The sequence below is a fragment of the Antrostomus carolinensis genome, unplaced genomic scaffold (assembly GCF_000700745.2).
Source record: "Antrostomus carolinensis isolate BGI_N321 unplaced genomic scaffold, ASM70074v2 scaffold8824, whole genome shotgun sequence".
Lineage (NCBI taxonomy): Eukaryota > Metazoa > Chordata > Aves > Caprimulgiformes > Caprimulgidae > Antrostomus > Antrostomus carolinensis.
The window spans coordinates 6310-28244 of record NW_010312770.1 but is presented as its reverse complement, the minus strand read 5'-3'; the positions used below and the strand labels follow the sequence as shown (position 1 = coordinate 28244).

The 21935-nt window shown below is 35.3% G+C and overlaps 1 protein-coding gene across 1 annotated transcript in view; it reads right to left on the bottom strand.

Annotated features, from left to right (window-relative positions):
• Positions 1-21714, bottom strand: part of TBCD (tubulin folding cofactor D) — a gene marked incomplete at both ends in the record, with an annotated part of 41805 nt that extends 20091 nt beyond the window's left edge. The window contains 8 exons of the mRNA XM_010167104.1: positions 4641-4663; positions 6288-6348; positions 7823-7940; positions 8857-8930; positions 9697-9777; positions 13215-13300; positions 16715-16744; positions 21657-21714. Of these exons, the coding sequence (XP_010165406.1) occupies positions 4641-4663; positions 6288-6348; positions 7823-7940; positions 8857-8930; positions 9697-9777; positions 13215-13300; positions 16715-16744; positions 21657-21714 (531 nt within the window). The remainder of the gene's footprint in view (positions 1-4640; positions 4664-6287; positions 6349-7822; positions 7941-8856; positions 8931-9696; positions 9778-13214; positions 13301-16714; positions 16745-21656) is intronic.
• Positions 21715-21935: the final 221 nt, after the last annotated feature.

The window sequence follows — 21935 nt, the reverse complement described above, 5'->3', positions numbered from 1 at the left end:
TAATCCTAGATCTTTCCTCAGTGTTTAGCTTGTTAAACATGATGCGCATCTTTCTATTAACTTTATCTCGCTCTACAGTATTTCACCAAATTAAGAAGATACAGATCTACCTAATTCAAAGATTCTGAATTTTGCTGTACAGTCAGTATTCTCTTTTTTTTTTTTCTCCAAAGACACATCCACAAGTTGCATCACATTATTAGGTGTACCTGTTTCAAGGTTTAATTATTAATTCAGTTTGTAAATTGACTGATGCAGTGCCCAGGTTCCATAAGCTCCCAAGCACTCCTTCCTGTGTGCAGTTCTACAGCAATGCTTCTCTCCTAGAAACACCTTAGGATGTGTAACAATTTATTTGTGGAAAACATAATCAAAATGTATAATCCCTTGTAGAACTGATAAATTATGATTACTGACAATTAAGAATGCTGGAATCTATTTTAAAATTATGTAGGCTTGACTAAGAAGCAATCACAGTGCTGTTTTCAGTGCATACAGAAGTACTTTTGTGGATTTTATTATTATTATTATTATTAAAACCTGCTTTTTGTGAGAGGTTCAGAATTCATCTTAAAGATTATAAAAATAAGTAACTGAAGAATAGAACTGTAACTGAAGAAAGCATGAGTAACATCTATGTTTTCATAAACATCTAAATCTGAAGTTAAAACTACTGGAATAGTTGAAGAGATTTAATTTCAAATACCCAATTTTCAGGAAGCTAAGAACACCTGCTGAGTAAGTATTTTCATCCCCATATGAATAACCAACTATTTTCCATGGGAATTCTGTCTCAAATAGAACTGAGGTATCTTACAAGGTCCAGGTCGTACACTTACTGGGCTCTGGAAGTGCAAAATGGCTTTATCACAAGGTACACGGTGGAGGAAAGAGATACTTTTGAGCACTGACGAAAAAGCCAGTGTATTTAATAAAGCTCTTACAGTCATCCCTTGACAAAGCAGAGAATAAACTACACTAAACTGACAAACACCTATTTTTAGGTTACTGTAAATTCCTATGCTGACCATAGGTGTTTTGCATTGTATTCTAACACCAGAAGGCTACAGGTGAAATCCTGACTCTATGGAAGTCAGAGTTTTCCCAGTGACTTCAGTCAGTAGTGAAAGAATCTCACCTTCTAACTCTTCAGAACACAGTACAGCACGATCTCTTAGAACTAGCACGCTACTGGATGCAAAAATAATTTAAACTTGGAAGAATTGTTATGAGCCTTGTTGCAAGGCTGGAATCATTTGCTGATTAAGTTAATATGCCTAAAAAACTCTTTTACATAGATGACTGCCAAGAAACACATTTGCCCTGAAACCATCAAGATTAGTTGCAACCTTAAAGGTCTTTGAAATGAAACAAGTTTCTCTTCTGCCTAGCACCTGTCAACACCTACAGGCTACCTTACTCTTTTGGAAAAGTTGAAGCTCTGAAGATGACAGTCCAACTTACGCTGGCTACTATTCTAAAAACCCCAAATTGCTCGTCTGACATAGCTGATGGTGTAATACACACAACCAGTCTCTCTGTATGTTACAGGAGTGAGATCAGAGCAAAACTCGGCATGCAGCACACTGCGCTGACGGAATCATCCAGCGTGGGAGTCGCTAACAAACACTGCGCGTCCTGTCATATCCAGCTCTGATGGGAACCCTGAAGGCCCAATAAATAGAACATTTGCTGAAATACAGGAGTGCAGCACAACTCCCTGGAAGAAGCCCAGCATGTCTATCTGCAGCACTTTCCGTCCCTAAATGATCTCGTTACCCAGCCCCATGTATTAACACCTTCATTATCCAACTCAGAACCGGTTACTAGAAATGAGGTAGAAAATTGTGAACGTCTATTCAGCTGAATATTCCATCCAGAACCTTATATCAGATGATGCATTTTAAAAGAATCTTAATAGAAAGACTATTAAAAATACTTTTTTCTTGAGAACTTTTCATATTGAGAACTAGTACAAGGTCTTAGGTGCAGAAATCTATACTACAGAAATCTATCTGCTACAAAAAAAGATACTAACCATGCTGGTTCTGTGGAAGTGTAATAGAAATCAGGCTGACCAGTAACACCATGTGTAAACCGGCAGACTGACTTCCAATCTCAAGTGAGACAGCTTAAGGCAACAGATGCCACAAGTTTTTGTCTTAGGTTTTTATATATAAAAGTAATGTTTAAAGCAAATAAAACAGAGCTTGACTTTTATGACTCTATAACCTGAATAGCACAAAACAGGCAGAACAAACCAGTACTCTATTTAAGCGGCATGGTTTGCATATGACTTGCTGTAACTAGTGCCCATTTAATACAGAAAATCAGGCTCACTGCGCAATACTCAACTGGAAGTGCACATGCAAATGTTCAAACCAACCAGCTCCTCAAGACAAACTAGTGCATCAAATATGTCAGAATCAAGACTAATGGAAGGAAGTACACGCTGATGTGCCTGGACTTGCATTCTCCTTTTTCAGCATACTATGGTAAACCCAGAAAAGGACTTATACAGGAAGACAGAAAGATACTTGCATTTAAAAAAAAAAAGTTAATACAGTAGAGGACAGCATTTTCTACGATTAGCATAAAGAAATTTGATTGCTTCAAGTATATTCAAAATTGAGAGACCGTGCAGTATAACTCAAAGTTTGGACTGTGTCCTGTCTGAAGGATAATTCATGGCCATCATTCAAAATCAGGTTAAAGACATTACAAGAGCTGCTAAACAAAGTAAGATGGCTAGTTAAATTAATGAAGGTGTCCATTACACCACTTTGGCTTTATCTTTTTGACTTAAGTACTTATGGATTCAATGGAATCCTAAGCATTAGACAATTAAGAAACTCACAACCCATTTTCCAACTTAAAATTTATAAATTACAACTTAAAAAAAAAAATCATAGCATTTTTATATTTTGCTTCCTCTTCCCTTTCCCAGAGGCCAACACAACTTCTGAAAATAGCTTGATCAAAGCACTGAAATCCATTTGGTCCCCAAAAAGACAGCTCTTTTGTTGGCAAAGTGAAAGCAAAATATCTAATAAACAGTTGAGACATGCGGTCTGATGCTTTTTGTTAATGCAGTTTAAAAACTAGAAACACAAATAAAACACACAGGCTTTCGATATTCCTACAAGATGTTGTTACACCAAAAATTCCTGGTAGCAATTTCTCAAATGGAAATCTTTGGAATATTATGTGCAATAATTACTCATCACGAAACAAGTTTGGCTTGTTTCACTAAATGCTTGCCCGGCAATACTTAAATTGCTGGTTTGTATTTATAACCTAGTTTATTTTTCTTGTCCTATTTAAAAATGTTTTATGCATACCGCTATTTTAAAATATGGATTACAGTAGGCATCTATGTCTCAGCCTAAGTATTAAACAGCAGTGAATCAATTTTGCTTGGAGTTGAATTAGAAGTCTTATCTACAATGAAAACATTTCTGTAGGCATCTTATAAATACCATTAAGTGCAAGAAGTGCACATTATGACAAAAACAAATTACACCCAAGCTCCACCCTGACATTAAAGAATTTATGGGAGCCAAGACAGCCACCCACAAAGACACCAATATACAGTATCAGCATTAAAACCATCCGCCAGTACAAGCTAACTTTGGAGTGGAAATTTCACATCGGTATGTACAACCCTCAAGAAGTAAATTTTAACATTTTTTCAGGAAGTTTCAGGATACAAAAACTTACGTAAAAAGTCTTTACCTTATAATTAATAATTACACAAAAAAAAACTATTGAAGTTTACTGTTTTCAGATATGTCATGTGCAAAGAAGTGAACTCAACTGCTCAAAAGCTCAAAAACTTTTGTCAGTTAAAGCAGAAAAACCCTCATTCACATATACAATCGTTAGAGAATACAAGTCATTAATTATGTTTTAATTTCCTTAACTTTAGGAACAAACTTGGAAGTAACATACCAGTTTTAATTCATATTTACTTAATAGTTACTTAGGCAAACTCCCTTTATTTCCTGGAAGCTTCAATAAATAGAAAATTAAAAACAACTCAGTGAGAACTTACATTTTCTTTGGCACAAGAGTTGAAAAATTGCATTGAACCTTTTGTAATACTCTTGGCCTACTCATTACATGGGATGAGGAAAGTAACTCCAGAATTTAGATATAAACTCCTTTAAAAAATAAATATTTTTTTTACTCATTAACTTTTTAGTTAAAGGTCATGTCTACAGACCTAATTGAACCATGTAAGTACTCCAGTACAGGTGAATAATGGGAAAGAAATCCATGACACACTGCTGAAGCCATGGATTAATGAGCATATTGTGATTCACATTCTTTCCTTTCTTTAACTGTCTCTATCACAATATTGAGACCAGTACTTACCACTTTCCCATTAATCTAACATGCCTGTGAGTCGTACTCTCTAAACACCACAACCATCATAAAACCAGATCAGCCTCTCTAATAGGTGGTCAAAGCCAAAAGAATGCATGTGCTTGCATTCTGATGAACTGTGAGAGACTGGCAGGCTGTGGTAGGTGTAACCAGCACAAATCAGAAAGCCCCCGAGGATCCTACTGTTTTCATTACTTCAAATTGATACTTTCCAATACAATAAATAAATTTTTTTGCATCCATTTTCTTACCTGTACAATTGACGACTGCAAAGCTGGGGGATGGAGGAAAAGCAACAAACATTAGCAGAGTTTGTTTGATACAAGTGTTTGAATTTTTCCTCTTTGCATGCAATGTCTATATATTGTGAGCTATGCAACACTTTGGTTTATTTTAAAAATAAAATTCAAAGGAAAAATATTTTTTAAAAAATATTTCTATATTCATTTGACACATTCGAAATAACACATTCATAAAGCACTAATTTTCTTAATTCCAAATCCTAGCTGCTCCTGCACACACCCTGGAAGCTAGCTTGGCTTTTAAAATACATTTGCTTTCCGCAGTTGGCCCTTTTAAGATTTTAATATACTGCACTGTCTGAAAACTGAAAATAACTTTGTTAGCTACTGATTAAACAGAAAAAACTATAACAAAATTTCAGATGTGACCGAAAAAATACTATCTCATTGTTAACATAACAGTAGGCCATCTTCAAAAATGAGAGATTATCAAATTTCTCTGTAGTAAAAACTTCCCAAAAAAAGATTTTTTAAGAAGAACAAGTTTACAGCAACTTTGCAGATTAATTAAGTACAGACAACAGCAGAAATTGGAAAATATCATGAAAAATTACGGCCATTGTAACAGTACAGATACTGCTGTTCAAGCTTTCAGGCATTTCAACATGACAAAGTTAAATAAGGACAAAGATGCTTTTTCAGCCTGTAGCAGCAGCTTTCAACTATGCACAGAATTAAGCAAGTGCCTATGTACCTTAAAGCATAATGGGTAAATGGTGAAGCCTGACACCTTTAGCACATCAGAACTGGGAGTTAATGTACTACAGATACTGCAGAAAATGAGCAGGAGCCTGAACACTGAAGTATTGTCTGTTCCATAAGAAATAAGAACCAAAAGAAAAAAAAAACAACAACATGGGATGACTTAAAATTAGAGGGACAAGTTAGGGAAAATTATCTCCATAGAATCATTTTAAATTGCCATGAGCAGGACAAGACTTCATTTGTCATAAGTAAAGATACAGACAATGCATCAGTTGAGTTACAGAATATGACTTTCAAGGTCTATATCCAGGTAAATTATGGATGCAAGGGTTTAGCAAAAAAAAGAAGAGAAAGGACAGAGAATGGACTCGGAGATCTATCTTGAGCATGGTCACATTAAGGCAACAGCCACACACCTACCTGCAAGGCCAGTAAGTATGTACAGAAAGGGAGAAGAAACAGAATGGGAAAGAAAACCAAACAAAACCCCAGGCAGTATTTCCCAAGTGTAACTGACAGCATCAGAGAAAGTAGAGGACCAAATACAAAACGATTTGGCAGTAAGACACACAATCAAAGACATCTAGCTATCAGACAGTCCAGAGCGCATGTCCAAATCCGTATTTGTGAGGCTGTTTACTTCTGGCAAGGGGAAGAGGAAGGTGGAGAACAGCTGTCTTAATTGTAACTGTTCGTTTAAAAATAATACAACATACCAGGTTAAAAGATACATTTGTACTTGCTACAAACCTCTTGATGGATTTGCTTAAGTCCCTCCAACACTTTTTCACTGAAATAGTGTGTTATAGACCTGTAAAGGTATACGTAACTGTTAGTTTAAAAATAATACAACATACCAGGTTAAAAGATACATTTGTACTTGCTACAAACCTCTTGATGGATTTGCTTAAGTCCCTCCAACACTTTTTCACTGAAATAGTGTGTTATAGACCTGTAAAAGAAAAAAAAATATATACATATATATATTTTAAGACTTGTTTCCTAGCCATGCTATATATAATTTTTCTTCTATGACTTCATTGCACTTTTAAACAGAAAAACAATCATTTGATTTCTAAATTATGTTCAACAGAAATATGCAGTATTTAATTTTAAATAGTTCAGCAAACACAATAACATCAGTTCTTTCCTTGTCATGTAGCAAACTCATTCTTAAAGGACTATAAAAAAATTAGTGTCACTTACTAAAATCATTATAATCAGTAATACACCAATAACCCTTCTCAGCTCAGTTGTATTTCTGAACTCTAACACTTTTGTGATTTTTCCATCAATGTCAAGTATTTCCTGCTACTAAAAATGTTCTGCATCTCTTTCTCTAACTTTTCAGCTTACTTGAAAAGGGAACTCTTAAGATAAACACAAATTCTTTTGATAGATACTGTTGGCAAATATAATTCCTACTTGTCAATAATTAAAGTTATAAAAATCAGTACACACTTTTGATATCTATTATTTGAATTCACCTCAGTATATTTAGCTTATACAAACAATTACAGCATCAAATTTGTTAGATGTCACCACTTTAGATAACTTTGGATGACTACATCAGACGGTTCTCAGAAGTAAAAGAAAAAAGGTTCATCAGAAAGTAACTATTCAATTTTTAGAACAAAAATGATCCAGAACGTCTCTGTTTTTTAAAAATTTATTTCTTCAGTGTATAGTGTATTTCTATGACTTCTGCAGAACTGTATTTATTTCCAGTGAAGTTTGCAATCTGGAGTCTTATTTTGCACTGCCTTGATCTTAAACAGTGACTGTCCATAATTTAAGTCATGCTAGTATAAAATTGTACTTCTAACGTAACTGCCAGATTCTAGTTTTTGCAATAAGGATTTTCAGCTGCTTTTCACATGTGATTCTTGTGAAAGAAAGAAAAGGTAAATGGCTCATTGCTTTAATCACAACATCAAAGCAAAGATATCACTAAACAACTTTGTCTATATTTCTGGCTACATCACCTATATATAATATGTGTGTATATGCACACATACACCTATATATATATATATATAGGCCAGCATTCAGAAGCAACATCAGTTCAACTTAACAAGTTACTACTTGAGGAGCAATTTTTCTAACACTGAAGACAAAAGACTGTCCTCTCATCAGGACAGCAGCATACTTACAGGGAAAGGGGTTTTAAGCTATATTTAAATGCTAACTTTGAACTCTCCAAGTAAGGCAGCAAATGATCTCACTTTCCTGATGATAAATTTAGACTTAAGTTTATAACATCACTGAATAAAATCTGAAGGCTTGTCATGGTTGATCAAAACAAACAAAAATTAAACGGAAAAGAAGTTCAGCAAGATGGAGATTTCCATAATTATACTCGGGAAGCTCTCAATAGATCAGACATGAAAGGAAAGTTTATAGTCAAGATAATCTTGCATTTATACCTATTATTCTCTTCTGCTAGTTTACACAGTGCATGGGTGATCTCAGCACAGGCAAGAATTGCCCCATGGCGTGTGTGCAGATCAGTGCCCACTGATAAAGGCAGAAGTCTTGGCAAAACTGAAAGAGATTAATATTTATTTTTTAAACAAAGCATGGTGACAGATCACAGTTCTAAATGTAAACATGTCTGCCTAGAGATAACATAGGAAAATAATTTCTGGAAAGGTCAATATATCCTGGTCATTATGTGAAAACCAAGTTTTAAAACTACAAGTAAATTCTGACAAAACATACCAAACCATATGAAGAAATGTACTCACAGCTAGCTCCCTGTTTGGAGTAAATAACATACTTGCTATTAGGCATTGGGGTGGCTGAGCAGTAAAGGAAATTATGCTGGTACTTCCATGGAATTGTACTTCCATGGAATTGTACTTCCATGTACACTGCCACTTTCCTAGAGCACTCCAGGGAGCCTAGGTAAGATCTCGAGCTGCAGATTCAGCCAGGTGTCAGCTGCTGTCTTTCAGCCATATTAAAAAGCAGCTAAGTACATCCTCAGAATCTTGAGTGGCCGAGCAAAGGATCCTCAGCTCATGCTAAGAAACATTTGATTACACACACAATGGGCAAAAAGGAATTCTTCTGAAGATGTCAGACTGGACAAGACAAAACAGATCCCCCCACCCTTTACAACGTCAAAGCTAGATCAACAAGACAAAAGCTAGGAATCTGAGGGGTGGCTGCCTGGATTGTTACAACAGAACTACACCCATTTATTCATCTTGGAACTGGTAGGGTCCAGTGTAGCCAGATAACTAAAGTCCAGTTCTCAGAGAGAAAAAGATCTGGCAGTATTTTATAACGTTTGCATAAAATCTGAAAACTGGTAACGCTATTAGTGTCACTACACTGTACTAAGTTGCAGGGGAAATCTTAATTTTCATTAAGTCATGGTGCATGTTTAAGTCTTCTTAATATGTTTTTGCTACATAAGCTACAACACTTATACGGCACTTAATTTGTTACCTACCCACGTTTGCCATGTATTCAGGAGCCCGTGGAGTAAGGTTATGCAGAGCTTTGGTTGAAAGTTCTCGAATAACACTGAAAACGTAAAAAAACACATTTTTTTATTTCTGGGGGGTGAGCAATTTAGCATAAGTAATGCATTAAAAAAATGTCAGGAAAAATTCTGTCCCTGACCAAAATACAGATCCCAGCAATATCAAAAATTATTCTCTGTCTATCTTATGCTTCTGCCCCTCAAAAAAGGCCAACAAAACAAAACGGCGGACCCAGCAGACAGCCTACAGCTAGCTTTTAGCTACATGAATAGAACATATTGCTGAAAGAGACAAAGAAAAACCCAAGTGTGGACAGTAGAACCTGAGGGCTCATTCTATGCATTGGCAGGGACGCTACAGTAAACTATTATTATTTCTCATGATGCAAACTAGTATCAGCACTGATATAATCTCATTTGTGTTCTATGCACACATTTTAATCTTCATGAACATTGAATATGACTAAGCACCATCTCTATGAAATGAGATGGTGCATGAAATCTACTTTAATTATGATAATTGGTGATGGTGTTTACCCCTCACATACACTATACACCATATAAATGTCTTTTATTAATCTATTAACAGATTGAGGTCATGGCAAAAATACAAAATTCATAAACATGTTTTAAGTGACAATATGCTAGGAAGGTATAGATGACATCAGCTACAACTTGTCCAGTTTTATTCAGTCAAATGCTCTTGCAAATTCTAGTATAAGTAAAATTTACAAAAATAATCTAGGAAAGCATGATATGCAGAACACTCAATTCCTGGATATTAATAATTAGACTTTGTGAACTTACCTATCCCAGTGGTTAATCTTCATGTTAACTAAATGATCAATCATTGGCTGTGTATACTCAGGAAAGCCAGCAACATATACACTGAAAAATAAATGTCCATGCAGAGCAGAGAATTAACATCTGCATGCATTTTAACACAAGCTACTCCAAGGACATAAATACTCTAGGTTTAAAGCAACACAAAAATTAGTTAAACATGCTTTCTCCTAAATGACATGCAGCTGAATGAAATAATACAATAGGAAATATTTTTAAATTATTGAAAAAAAAATTAAATCACTTTTGTATAACTCTTTCAGATCATCTATAAAAACTACTATACATAAAAGAAGCTTGACAGGAACGAAAAGCAAAAATAAACATTAAATTCCCATTGTTACATTCAAGAAAATTTAGGTGTGTATATTATCTTACATAATTATTTCAGGTTGGAGAAATGTATTAAAGTTGTAATCCACAATACACAGTAAAATTAAGTTACAGAAATGTGCGACGTCTTCATAAATACAATGGCCCAAAATTGAATATGGGTTTTCAATTTGTCCTTTTTAAAAATCAAACATATACAAAAAGTAAATTCTTACAAAAAATGTTAAGGCTGCAAAGTCAAGACCTAAGGTGTAAGGGAATACCAGAATTAATTACCTAAGCAGCCTGTGTAATTGCTTAACTTTACAGCCACACTTGCTTTCCAATCTTCAGAAGCATCAACTATTGAAAGTGAAATGTCTTTCGGTACACTTGATGTATGTCAAATAACATTGGAAAGTTCAACAATCAGTAGAATGTGTTTGTGTCAAAATGGAACTCTCTGGTTCCTTTCCCAGTTCTGGAAGAGCAGACACCCTTCTCCTGTCATGTTTGACTTCTCTTCTTCGTAGTTGCTTTTTGGATCCTAGTTTTAGCACTCACCATTCTTTCCAACCATTTTAATCTGGACTGCCTTGTCCAGCTCATCAAAGCTGATCTCTTGGGCCTTGTCTGTAGCTCAATCTCACTTTCAGTTTTAGTTTATAACTATATTTAACTGCAGTCTTCATCTTTTGTACCCTTCCTGAGTATTTAATGCAAGCAGATTTGGATACAAGTCTAGCCTTCCTGATAATGTTGCTGCTAAGATTTTTTGATCCCTCTCTACTTAGATTAAGAAGTTTTCTCCTTAACTCTGCTTTTACTCCTGGAATCACATCATCTCTTTACTCACAGTTCATACAAAATGGCTTTCCTCTGCCTTCCATCCTCAGAAATAGATTATGATATCTGAGCTGAATCATTCAAAGAACATCCAGCAAAAAGTTTCAAAAAGGCACCAAATGTGAAAGAACTGCGTTCAAATATTTAGATTTGAAAGTATCTAAGCAACTGTTTACACACACACATATATACCTATATATGATGCTGCCTCTCTACAAAAACATGTCATCATTTATTAACCAAAACCAAATTCAGCAGTAGAAATTGACACATATTTTTCAAGCTTTTATTGCTCAAAGGAATCTAGTAGTACAGACCTTCACACCTACACAGCTTCCTTTCACATAGCGGCATTATGTTGGCATACTAAGTGTCCCAGGATTGTTTTACCTGGGTGGGGGAAGGACAGCTAAAGATTCTAGATCTGGAATATGAACCTCAAGCAACTTTTTCCAGCTATATAAACAATTACACCATCTTGAGGCATACCAATCAAAAAGGTCCATTCTTCCTACCACATCATATTAATACATGTTTTTTATGCAGCCAAATGTATGCTTATGTACTCTTCCTTTGATGTCACTCAGACAAAAATAAGGAAATAATTAAGTACTGACCCAAATAATTACATTCTGCTTGAAGAGCAAAGTGGTGAAGATTTTTAAAAGTAATATAATGAATAAGATGACAAATACTTTACAAAGAAGAGTTTGATTAATAACACTGAACACGGTTTCAAGGAATCATACAACTAACTGCATACAGTTATAAAGAATTTACAAATTTACTCTTTCTGTTGCACAATTTAAAGAAAGGCACAAGAGTGGAAGACAGACATCAACAGTAAAAATATTTTCAGTTAATAGCTTCTACAAAAACCCTGGAAATCACCATGAAAGGCAAAATAAAAGAGCATTTGAAAAAAATAATGAAGTAACAATTCAGCTCTCAAAATATAAGGAGAATATAGTTAGTCTCCAAGTCAAAACTATAGAAGAGATAAACTAAAAACTTATTTGTCAATTTTGAATATTTTCTACTAGTACAAAAAGCCAGAGTTTCAATAATCACATTGACACTTTATGGATTTAAAGCAGCAGCAAATACCAAGCCACAGCATTTCCCCATCTCAGCTCATGAGGCAGCAGCTCTGGGGAAGAGTGTAGGAGGAGGGTGTGGACCTCAGGAGGAAGGACAGTAGGTAAAAGGGGAAGATATGTACAGACTGAAATGATTATGCAGAAAAGGGACAATATGGAGGTGGACAGATTAATAATTAAAAAATAGCTGAGGAAGCAGATAGAGGGTTCCAGTGCAAACTATTTTTAAAAACTGCTCATTGGAAGTCACAAAGCTGGCAACTGAGCATAAACTGTCATACACCTGCTTGCCTTTTCTGTCCCCCAAGAATATAATCTCTTCAAGCCTTTCTAAGCTTTCAGCTTCTGAGCAATGTGTAACTCCATAGGGCAATTTATCTAACCTATCTTAAAATGGTCTGAATCTCCTTCTGTAGGTGCCTGTCTCTTTGCACTGGCTATGGAAAGACTAGACACCCAGGCTAGACTGCCTGTCTTAAACAACTAAAGCCAGAACCCAGCCCTCAGTCTTTTTCATCTTCTCATGAGGAAGTGCAATCTTATGTTCATTTTAGTCATCCCATGCACCCAGCTTGCCTCTGAATTCCCCTGACTTCAGCTTTATTGTGTTGTCAGATAGCTGACCAGAGCAGAAGGGAACACAATAGTCCAAGACAAGCCACTGATTTACAACAGGACCACACCAGTTTCGGTATTTTCCCATTACATTCTCTGCAGACTCCATTCTGCAGTGATCAGTTTGGTTTTTCCAACACTACTCCATACTGTGGTTATATTTTCACTGAGATATCTATGAAAAATATAAGCTCAAGTTAAAGGTCTATGCACAGACCACAAATTCAACAATTTGTGCAAAGTATTTTTTTAAGTTAGTTTATTTTTTTTACCCACATCAGAGTCTATCTGCCATCATAATAGCCTCTCCTTAAACTACAACTCTTCAAAATCCCCAGGTCTTCTCTAATCTTGACCATCTTTGTGACACCTGCAAATATTGCCTCTTGGCTGCTTCCTCCATGTAGACAAGGAAATTACAGTCACATTTTCACCATGTCTTACATATAATAAGCAGTTTGATGCAGAAATATGAACAAAACAAATTTTAATTTCTTCAAAAACAATAGTAATAAACATAATGTTCAGTAAGGTGAAACAATCAGACAAATAATTAATTATGTAAAAGAGGTCCTTCATGTTTAGGAAAACTAATGCTCAGAAACTTACCTTATAGTGAGGTAACAGTTAACTCTGTTACCAACAGCAAAGTAATCAGCTGCAGTTAGAATGTCTATGCCATGTGGAAAGGTACCCTATAAACATCATAGAGAAGATGGGGAAAAAATAAGAAAATATTAATTTTAAAATGTAAAATGCTTTCCAAATAGGCAACATTATTGAAAACAAATCTCCTACTACTGTCCAAGCACTGATAAAAACACAATTTAATTTCTAATTTACAGGAAAATAACTTCTATTAAAGTTATAAAGGATATCAGACATATAAACAGCAAAATAACTGGCTTCACTTGTGAGTCAATAAGAAACAAAGTAAACAGCAGCAGGTAAGAAACTACGTAATAGCATATTAATACCTTCAAGTAATATCCAAATATATATGTGGTGAATGTATGACTATTTATGTACACAAAAAATGATTTCTCTAAAAGAAGGTTTAGATAAATGTAAACGTGTTTTCAGTTCATGTGAAGGAACAAGTATCTACTGCAAGTTTTATGAAGTGTGAAATTAGGAGGTTTAGGTTCCAAGAAATTAATCAAATGTAGAATACATGGGAGTTCAGTTACTTCTATTTGTTTCTACTTACACATATATTTTATGTCTTATTTATTAATGAACTAAAAACTTGAGGTTAGTTTATTTGTTTTAAAAAGAACACTGGTTCCCAGCAAAGCCTGAAACATTAAATCCTACAGAAGTATCACACTGTTCAAAAATTTCTGTTTTAGAAGAGAAAACATCTTTCTAAATATGCAATTGCCACCTAAAAATTTGCCTTTTTATTTAAGCAGATTTCAGAATTCTGATTGGCTCTGACTGATTTAATACAGTATTACAGAGCACAGCTGTGTTTTGGAATTGAGGAGGCAGCATAGCCTCCACACGCTGTAATTAAGTACAAATGGAAAACAGCCAACTGAACTTACAAAAGGGACAATCATATGATATTTAAGCAATAAGGCTATGTGGAAGTAAAGGGTCTGGATATGATACAGCTTTGTTTGTTTACAGCTCACTTATCCCTTCCACACTAGGATACAGTCACGCAAAAATAGTAGAAAATATCTCTAGATCTAAGCCTGAATAATTGAAGAAGTGGGAAGTTTGTCAGCTACTGTGATCTTATTCTGGGAAGCATAATGCCAACGGTCCAAAAAACCAAGGCCTGGAATCTGAATCAAGAAGGATAGACAGAATATTTATTGTTTATCCAAGAGACTACCTGCAAGTCCTAATAACGATGAAATGAATGTACTCTTCAAAAGCCTAATGAAACACTGATTAGGGAGAAAAATGCACACATGAGAAATACCTCAGAATGATTTATAGCCAAACAAGATGACATACAATTAAATATATAAGAATATACACTGTAGATAAAGAAAATTACAGCTAAACAATTTCAATTCTAGCTCCTATTTGGAGCTTGCTATTTATTACTTGGCTGTAAGTGTGCTAATTTGATGGCATCTCACTGAAGGTCATGGTACCACAGTGCATATCAGTGACAGGAAAACTCCTGACATCAAGTTCATGAGTACAGAGGTCAGGGCGCTTTGGAGAGACTGACTTCAGATGAAAAGCTAACAGTTTCTATTCTGTCAGAACACTTAAAACTTACTTCTCCAAAAGTTTGTCTTACTAGAAGCATGTGTATTTCTCATGATATATGCTTAAAAAAAAAAAAAATCTTCAAAATTTTCAAAGTTTTAATTTACATGAAGTGTGTAAGTTACAATGGCGTCTTTTTCTGATGCCCTAAAAGCAAGCTCTTGGGTTCAGGACATGCTGAATTGCAAAGGTGAAGCAGGCAGGAACCAGGAAGTGAGCGAGGTCAACTTTTTTCTCCACCTATTTTGTATCAGCATTGCTACTTCAGATGGAGAATGTGTTTTAGCTCCTTCCAATTCAGAGAAAGGGTGGCTCTTTCAACATACTACATCCAGGTAAAGAACTATAGAGGGTGTATCCACTGATTAAGTAATCGTTTTCCTAGGCAGTAAATAAAACGCCTGAATTTCTACAGGAACCAACCGGAGACTGATATCATTCTTCATGCCACAAAAACTTACTATTTTACTGCAAACTCTTCCTTAACATGCTAACATATAACCTAAAATTGTTGTGTGCTCTACCAACACTGACACATTTGAATCATGAGTCAAAATAGAATCAATAAGCAAATTTTCTGGTTGTAAACTAACTTGGAGTGTACTCCTCTAAGAAATAAAAAACTCAACAGAACTTTTGCTACATGGAAGCTTTTTGAAACCTGCAGCACCCAGGAGCCATATCTCACCTGAAACTGGAGTCACAATAAGGTGTTTACTTCATTCAGTACCTCATGAAGTGGAATCAGGCTGAGTTGCTGCGTGATGACTAAAACCTCCAGGGCAGTAACTACAGACCCAGGGAAGAATCATGCTGGCTTCTACTTATCACAGGCCTAGTTGGGTCAGGCCACCAAAAATATTTACCCTCTTCCTCCTAGTCATCTTGCACCATTTCTCTGCTATTAACCTCATCCTATCTAGAAATACACAGATGAGTTCCAGACACACTGCTTAATACCCATAGCTCTAAAGGAATAATATCCCAGCTCGTAACACAGAGATGTTCAAGAATTTTATCAGGGAAAGTTAGACAGTATTTTAACAAAGATCCCTTAAATAATGGCTTATTGATAACAAAATTTGTTTTAACCATGCTCACATGCCCTGCTCTGTCACAAGAATTCACTAACTGAACCACTTGCCCCCTTCTTTTTTTTCCCCTCTTAAGTTGTATATTCAGCTTTATTAATTCCTTATGAGAAAACAGGAAACTCTGAAATCCGAGTCTTTACCCTATTTGCTTCTTCTGCAAGGCTGTAAATCAAAGTTGTTTGAGTATTTTAACTACTTAAATGTTGCTAAGTTACACAGGAACCTATCATAGTACTTTTTTTTCAAAGCACTGAGGTACCTCCAAAAGTAACAGATTTCTCAAAATAGCTAGATGGTAGCATTATGGTACAACAGGCAAAAGCCAAATATTGAGTTGAGACTCTTAAGCCTAGTTCGTTTTTGTATCACCAACCACAGCAAAGATTGTGCAGTACACTTCAGCTGTTCTACTTTCATTAAAAACAAGAAGGTCAATGAAACAAAAAAAAAAATGACCAAAAAATTTGCCCTTTTCTTGCTTCAAGAGCACTGCCCTTTGCAGGGTGTATAATGGCTGTCATACATGCTAATTTTGCTTTTCAGAATGACTGAAAATTACCAGAAAGCTCATTTTCTTCCAAAACTAGAATACTAGAATATAACTCACATCTCAAAAGTATTCTACAAGAACCTATTTGCTGATAATGAAAATTATTATTTTGTGGCATCCTTTTACTCAATTTCTCCGAAGCCACAGCATCTAATTTTGATTTTAGGTACAACACATTTACAGTAACCTCCAAGGCACTAATGAATGAAGATTCAGGAAAGTTACCATACCTGTCTCCCAACATTCTCCTGGAAGGCAGCCTAAGGAACAGAGAACAAACATACCAAAACAAGTCAGGTTTGCTTTCTGATAAACACCAGATGATGAATTCAAAACACACAACAATATAAATGACCCATGGCTTTTCTTTTTTAAATAAAGTAAGCTTTGTCAGTAGAACAAGCCCACAGGGCTTTTTTGTTTCTGCGTCTCTGTGTTCTGGTGCTCTTAAAGCTGTATGTTGCATGACAGCAGTTTAAGAATGCGAGTTTATTATTAAACTAGTCACACCCACAAGAGTGCTTTTGAGTAGTGACACAAGGCTTCACACTGGAATTGAAAGTCAGTACCTGTAGACAACAGAAATTGAGACAGCTCACTTTCGTCTGACCACTTCAACATAATTTGCTAATAGTCGGCAAAGTTTGATTCTTTGTCAATTAAAACTCCAGATAAAAAAATCTTGCGAGTGCAATATTTATTTGAAAGACATACATCTGAAAGCACACTGAAACCCTGACGTTATAAAACCTGAAGACAAAATTCATGTGTTTCTTGTGTTTTACACTAAATAAACTCAAAATCTTGCAAAATGCAATGAATACAACCATAAAGTTAATCTCTCTAAGTACAGTATATACAGAATAAAATCTACTTAACTCCCTACTTCTTACTTGAATTTTCTCCCTCTCTGAAAAAAGCTGATTATTTTTTCTCCTTAAAATGACTCACAATCATAAGTACTAATAAAAACTCCTGTAAATTTTAACTTCTTTCAGAGAGGAGAGATCATCATTATCTGGGCACTTCTCTTCAGCAATGTCACTCTACCTACAAACATGGATCTCCAGCAACGGACAGCACTTGTCACCGGACAATCGATATTTTACATACAGGGGGCAAGTCCTGATCTTTACTGAAAATGTCACAAAAATCTTGACATACAGAGCTTCTGTATTTCCTACATAAATACAGTCTGCATGTGGTAATTGCCCTGTAAAAACAACAGGTTAAGTTAGCTCACCAAGGTATCACACTCAACATGCGGAGCAAGCACTCACAGAAGACAGGCAAAGCAAAGCCCTAATGAAGCCAAGAGTCTCTTCGTGCATTTCTGAGGTTATGTCTGCTTAGGATAACGACTGCAGCTCCTGAAGACTTGCCCGGGCTAGTTCAGCTCCTGAGGGCAGCGTATCCACTGCAGGACACGTAGCACAGGCTGACTCGAAACCACTCACCCACCACCCTGGTGGGTTTTGGAGCCCACCTCAGCCCCCTCACAGCTGCAGCCACGCTGCCAGCAGTGCCCCTGAGCTAACCAGTTTAGGACTGCCTCAGGCAGAACTGCATGGGCTACCCTCCTCGGTGCAGATACACCCTTGGGCAACACATAAAGCAGCCTTCCAGAGCAGGAACAGGAGCTGCAGCAATGCCCTGCACATGGTCTTTATTGTACGGTGCAGCCCAGATTCTGACATGGGGTTGGGTTTGGTTTTATTTTCACTCCTTACCTCTCTACCAACATATGTCCCCAGCCAGGATTTGCCTGGACATTGTTTCATGTCACCCTGCATCATTTATTTATTTTTACACACACTTTCGTTTTAGATCACCTTTTAGGCTATTGAGATCCTTTTTTTATTCAGCGTAGGGAGGTTTCAGCAAGGATGATGTTCTCAACTATCATATCCAAGAGATTTAACAGTTCAATCACTACACTATAATATATTTTAAAAACGTACATGGCTCAGACAAGTACCTTACTGATAAAAAAATCTGGGAAGTTTTTATTTTGTTTTCTTTTTAAATCAGAAACTTTGATATCCAAAACAACATAAACCTGGTCTCAAACCAGTGAAAGTTTTATTCTACTTACAATGGATCTGTAGGCCCAGGACTGAAACAAGCTGTGGCAAAATCATTGGGAAAAGATGTAGAGGGGTCTATAGGCAATGTTGCGAGCAGAACAGCTATTGTGCATAAAGCTTTCACACGGTGTGTTTACTTAATGTAGGAATTTTAAAATTCCACTGCTGTATTTCAGTTTCTAACTTACTTAGAAAAACAATCATGAAGATCTATGAAATAGTCCAGGAGAATGGCAAAAATACTCAGCATTCATCTAATGTATTATAAGCGTCTAATTTACATGTTAATTTACACCTAATTGATTAGTTTATCTATAAAAAAAACCCATAAAACTTTAACCACTGCTTACAAGGATAGATATTAGTATTGCCTTAGTATAAATATATTTGTCAATTATTTCAGTTTAATAGCCTTGGAGAAAAATAATCAGTTCTTTATAGATTCTTACACTTGTGTGATGAATTTACAATTCATACAAGTATGAAAAGAAATATGGTAACTAGCCCTGAAAGGAATGTAACAGAATGCTAGAGTGTTCAGTTATATCTGGAAAATTCACCAGTGATTTAAGGCTGCTTTGTAGACAATGCACATTCCAGCAGCGCAACTTAAACACATTATTGTTCTAGAAGAACAGCATCTAATCTCAATTTTAGCAACAAAAACGTGATATTTAGGTAAGTAAAAGAGTACATTGCACAGAAAAGGTTACAAGGAAAACTATCTCCACAATATTATTCTGTTAAAGCTTTGTGAAAGTAAAATAGAAATATGAAAATAATGAAACATATTGTTCATTCAAGTGAAAAGGTAATTTTCTACAGCTCATTTAATGTTGACAGAATTCCCTCCTTGTTCCTTTAGCACTTTATTGTTTCACAAAAGACTTTTCCTCATAATACTTAGGAGATTTTCAATAACTGAAGATGTTACTATTCCAATCATACTTTCAAACAACTGCAAATTCCTAAAAGATGCCAAATATTTCAACTGGTTTTTAATAATAATTTTTCATATATTCCCCTTCTGTAGATGGAAAAATTGGACGCAAAGATCTTAATTTAAAGATTCCATCGTATCAGAACCAAGATGACCAAGCAGCCTTGTAACTTGAATACTTTGCTGTTCCCACAAAAACTGAAAAAATATTAAAACATTCTCTAAGTCAAAATTTTAAAAACTATCAAGCAACCAAAAGGAAAAAACCCACTCTCTTTAACACATCAGAGCTGAATGAGCCTAATCCAAGATCACTTACTCGTGTGATCATTCCTTATAATAATTATTCACTAAAGAGTTGCACAAGTCAGCTCAAAATGCTCTTGGAGCTTCTAAAGAACGGTCTTGTTTTATTCTCTCTAACCTCAGGGTTCAATATACTTGCTATTTTGTTTTATTGGTGCTCTGCATTATAATATGTTACATATTGTAACAGATGGAAAATCTAGTAAAACATGGTGTTTATTTAAATATGTATTTAACTGTAGTAATGATTGGAAATAATTAGGACTCCCAGGTATTTTTCCTCAAAATTGTAGCAATGCCTGGTAAACACAAAATATTTCTTTGCCTGCCTTTTTAAAAATAAGAAAAAAGGTTTTAATATTTTCATAACTATCCATCAAAACAGCAATTCCAAATTTTGACCAGCTCTAAAATAGAATGTACTAATGAAAAAATTAATTTAACTGAAGATAATTGAATTGCAGAATGCTAGATAGCTTAGTTTAAAGTAGAAGAGGGAAGTGAGAAGAAAATGTACAGTATTTTTGTGCTCATTTGACCTACGGAAGCACAGTAAACTCACAGTATTAGTAAATGTATCTGGTTTAGCACCATATTTCATGGTCAAACTAACAGTTTCTGTTTAAGTGTAGAAACATAATGAAGATTACACATGACAATTAGATCAAGCCACTAAAGGTAAGCAGTACATCTGTAGTGGCAATCACGTTAAAAAGAATTATCTTCTTTATATATATTACCACAAATTCCTAGAACAATTCCTATAGAGCAAATAAATAATTCACTTTTCACTGCTTACATTCCTTAATGTTTTGTGCAGTGCTCAGGAAAGCAAAGTTACCTTTACGAGATGAAATATGGGGGGAAGTAGCATTGCTCATATTACTAGTTGTACAGTATGAGAAGAATATGTATTATCAGTACTCATCAGCAATTTACAGCATCTTAGCTTCCATGCTTTGGTTTTAACCTATTTAGACAAAGTGATTTGTGATGTGATTACACAAGCAACTGAGTCACTTCCCCAGCAATTATGCTGCAGCTTCATTCAACAGCTTAAACTCTCAAGCAGAGGTGTGGCTAGGAAAAATAAGGATGCTATCCAGGTATCCCCAAGAAATCCTTCTTACGTTATAAATGTATTAGCTTTCAAAATTTCAGTCAAAAATAAGACAAATCTGTTAATTAATTTACCTGTTGAAAAGACTGTTTGGTTTTGTTTTGTTTTTTTGGTTTTTTTTGTTGGGTTTTTTTTTAAGGCATTGACAGTGACATTTATTCTTCAGAACAGAGACACCTGGTTCTTTGATAGATATTATCTGGACCTGTGTCTGAGTTAATACAGTTATACGGTGGGGTTTTTTACATTTATATAAGATAACTTGCTTTATCTGTTGAAACAGACAACTCATACCACACTCAACTTACCACAATTATTGAGTAACGGTTGATGAAAAATTAGAAAAGTGTAACTGCACAAAACTTACCAACTTGGTGACTTGAAAAAGATACAGTGTTTGTATGTTACCTATGACCCTTTCGTCTTTGATACTGTGACTAGAAAATGCTAAATAGCTCTTTCTTAGATACTTTACCTTAACCACGATGAACACAATAGGGCAGATTGTGAAGCGTGGCCATAAATCAAGATGTGGATCTCCAGATCAGATAATTTAAATTCTAAATTCACACCATACTACTGAGGATTTTAAAAAGCTCTTTTTTTGCTCACAACACAATATATTGCTGACACATAGCTAAGTCTACAAATTATTAAATTAAATTAAAACAAATAAAACAAAAAAACCCCAGAAACATTTAAGTTAGAATACAACTTACAGAAGCTGCTCTTCTGCAATTGACATCACGATCAAATACTGCAGCAATAACCAATGCACTGAGGAAATAAAATATTCAGTATTAGTACCAAAAATGTGAACAGATATGTGTACTGCCATCATTTCAACATTTAGACTTCTAAGCAGAACATGCAACATTTCTTCTAAGGAGCTTATTATTTATAAATGCAAGCCTAAACCATAATTTGAGTTGAAATAACCATGTAAGTCCTCACTTCTCTAGTTTGACATGGACTTTCCATGGCACAAACAGACAACT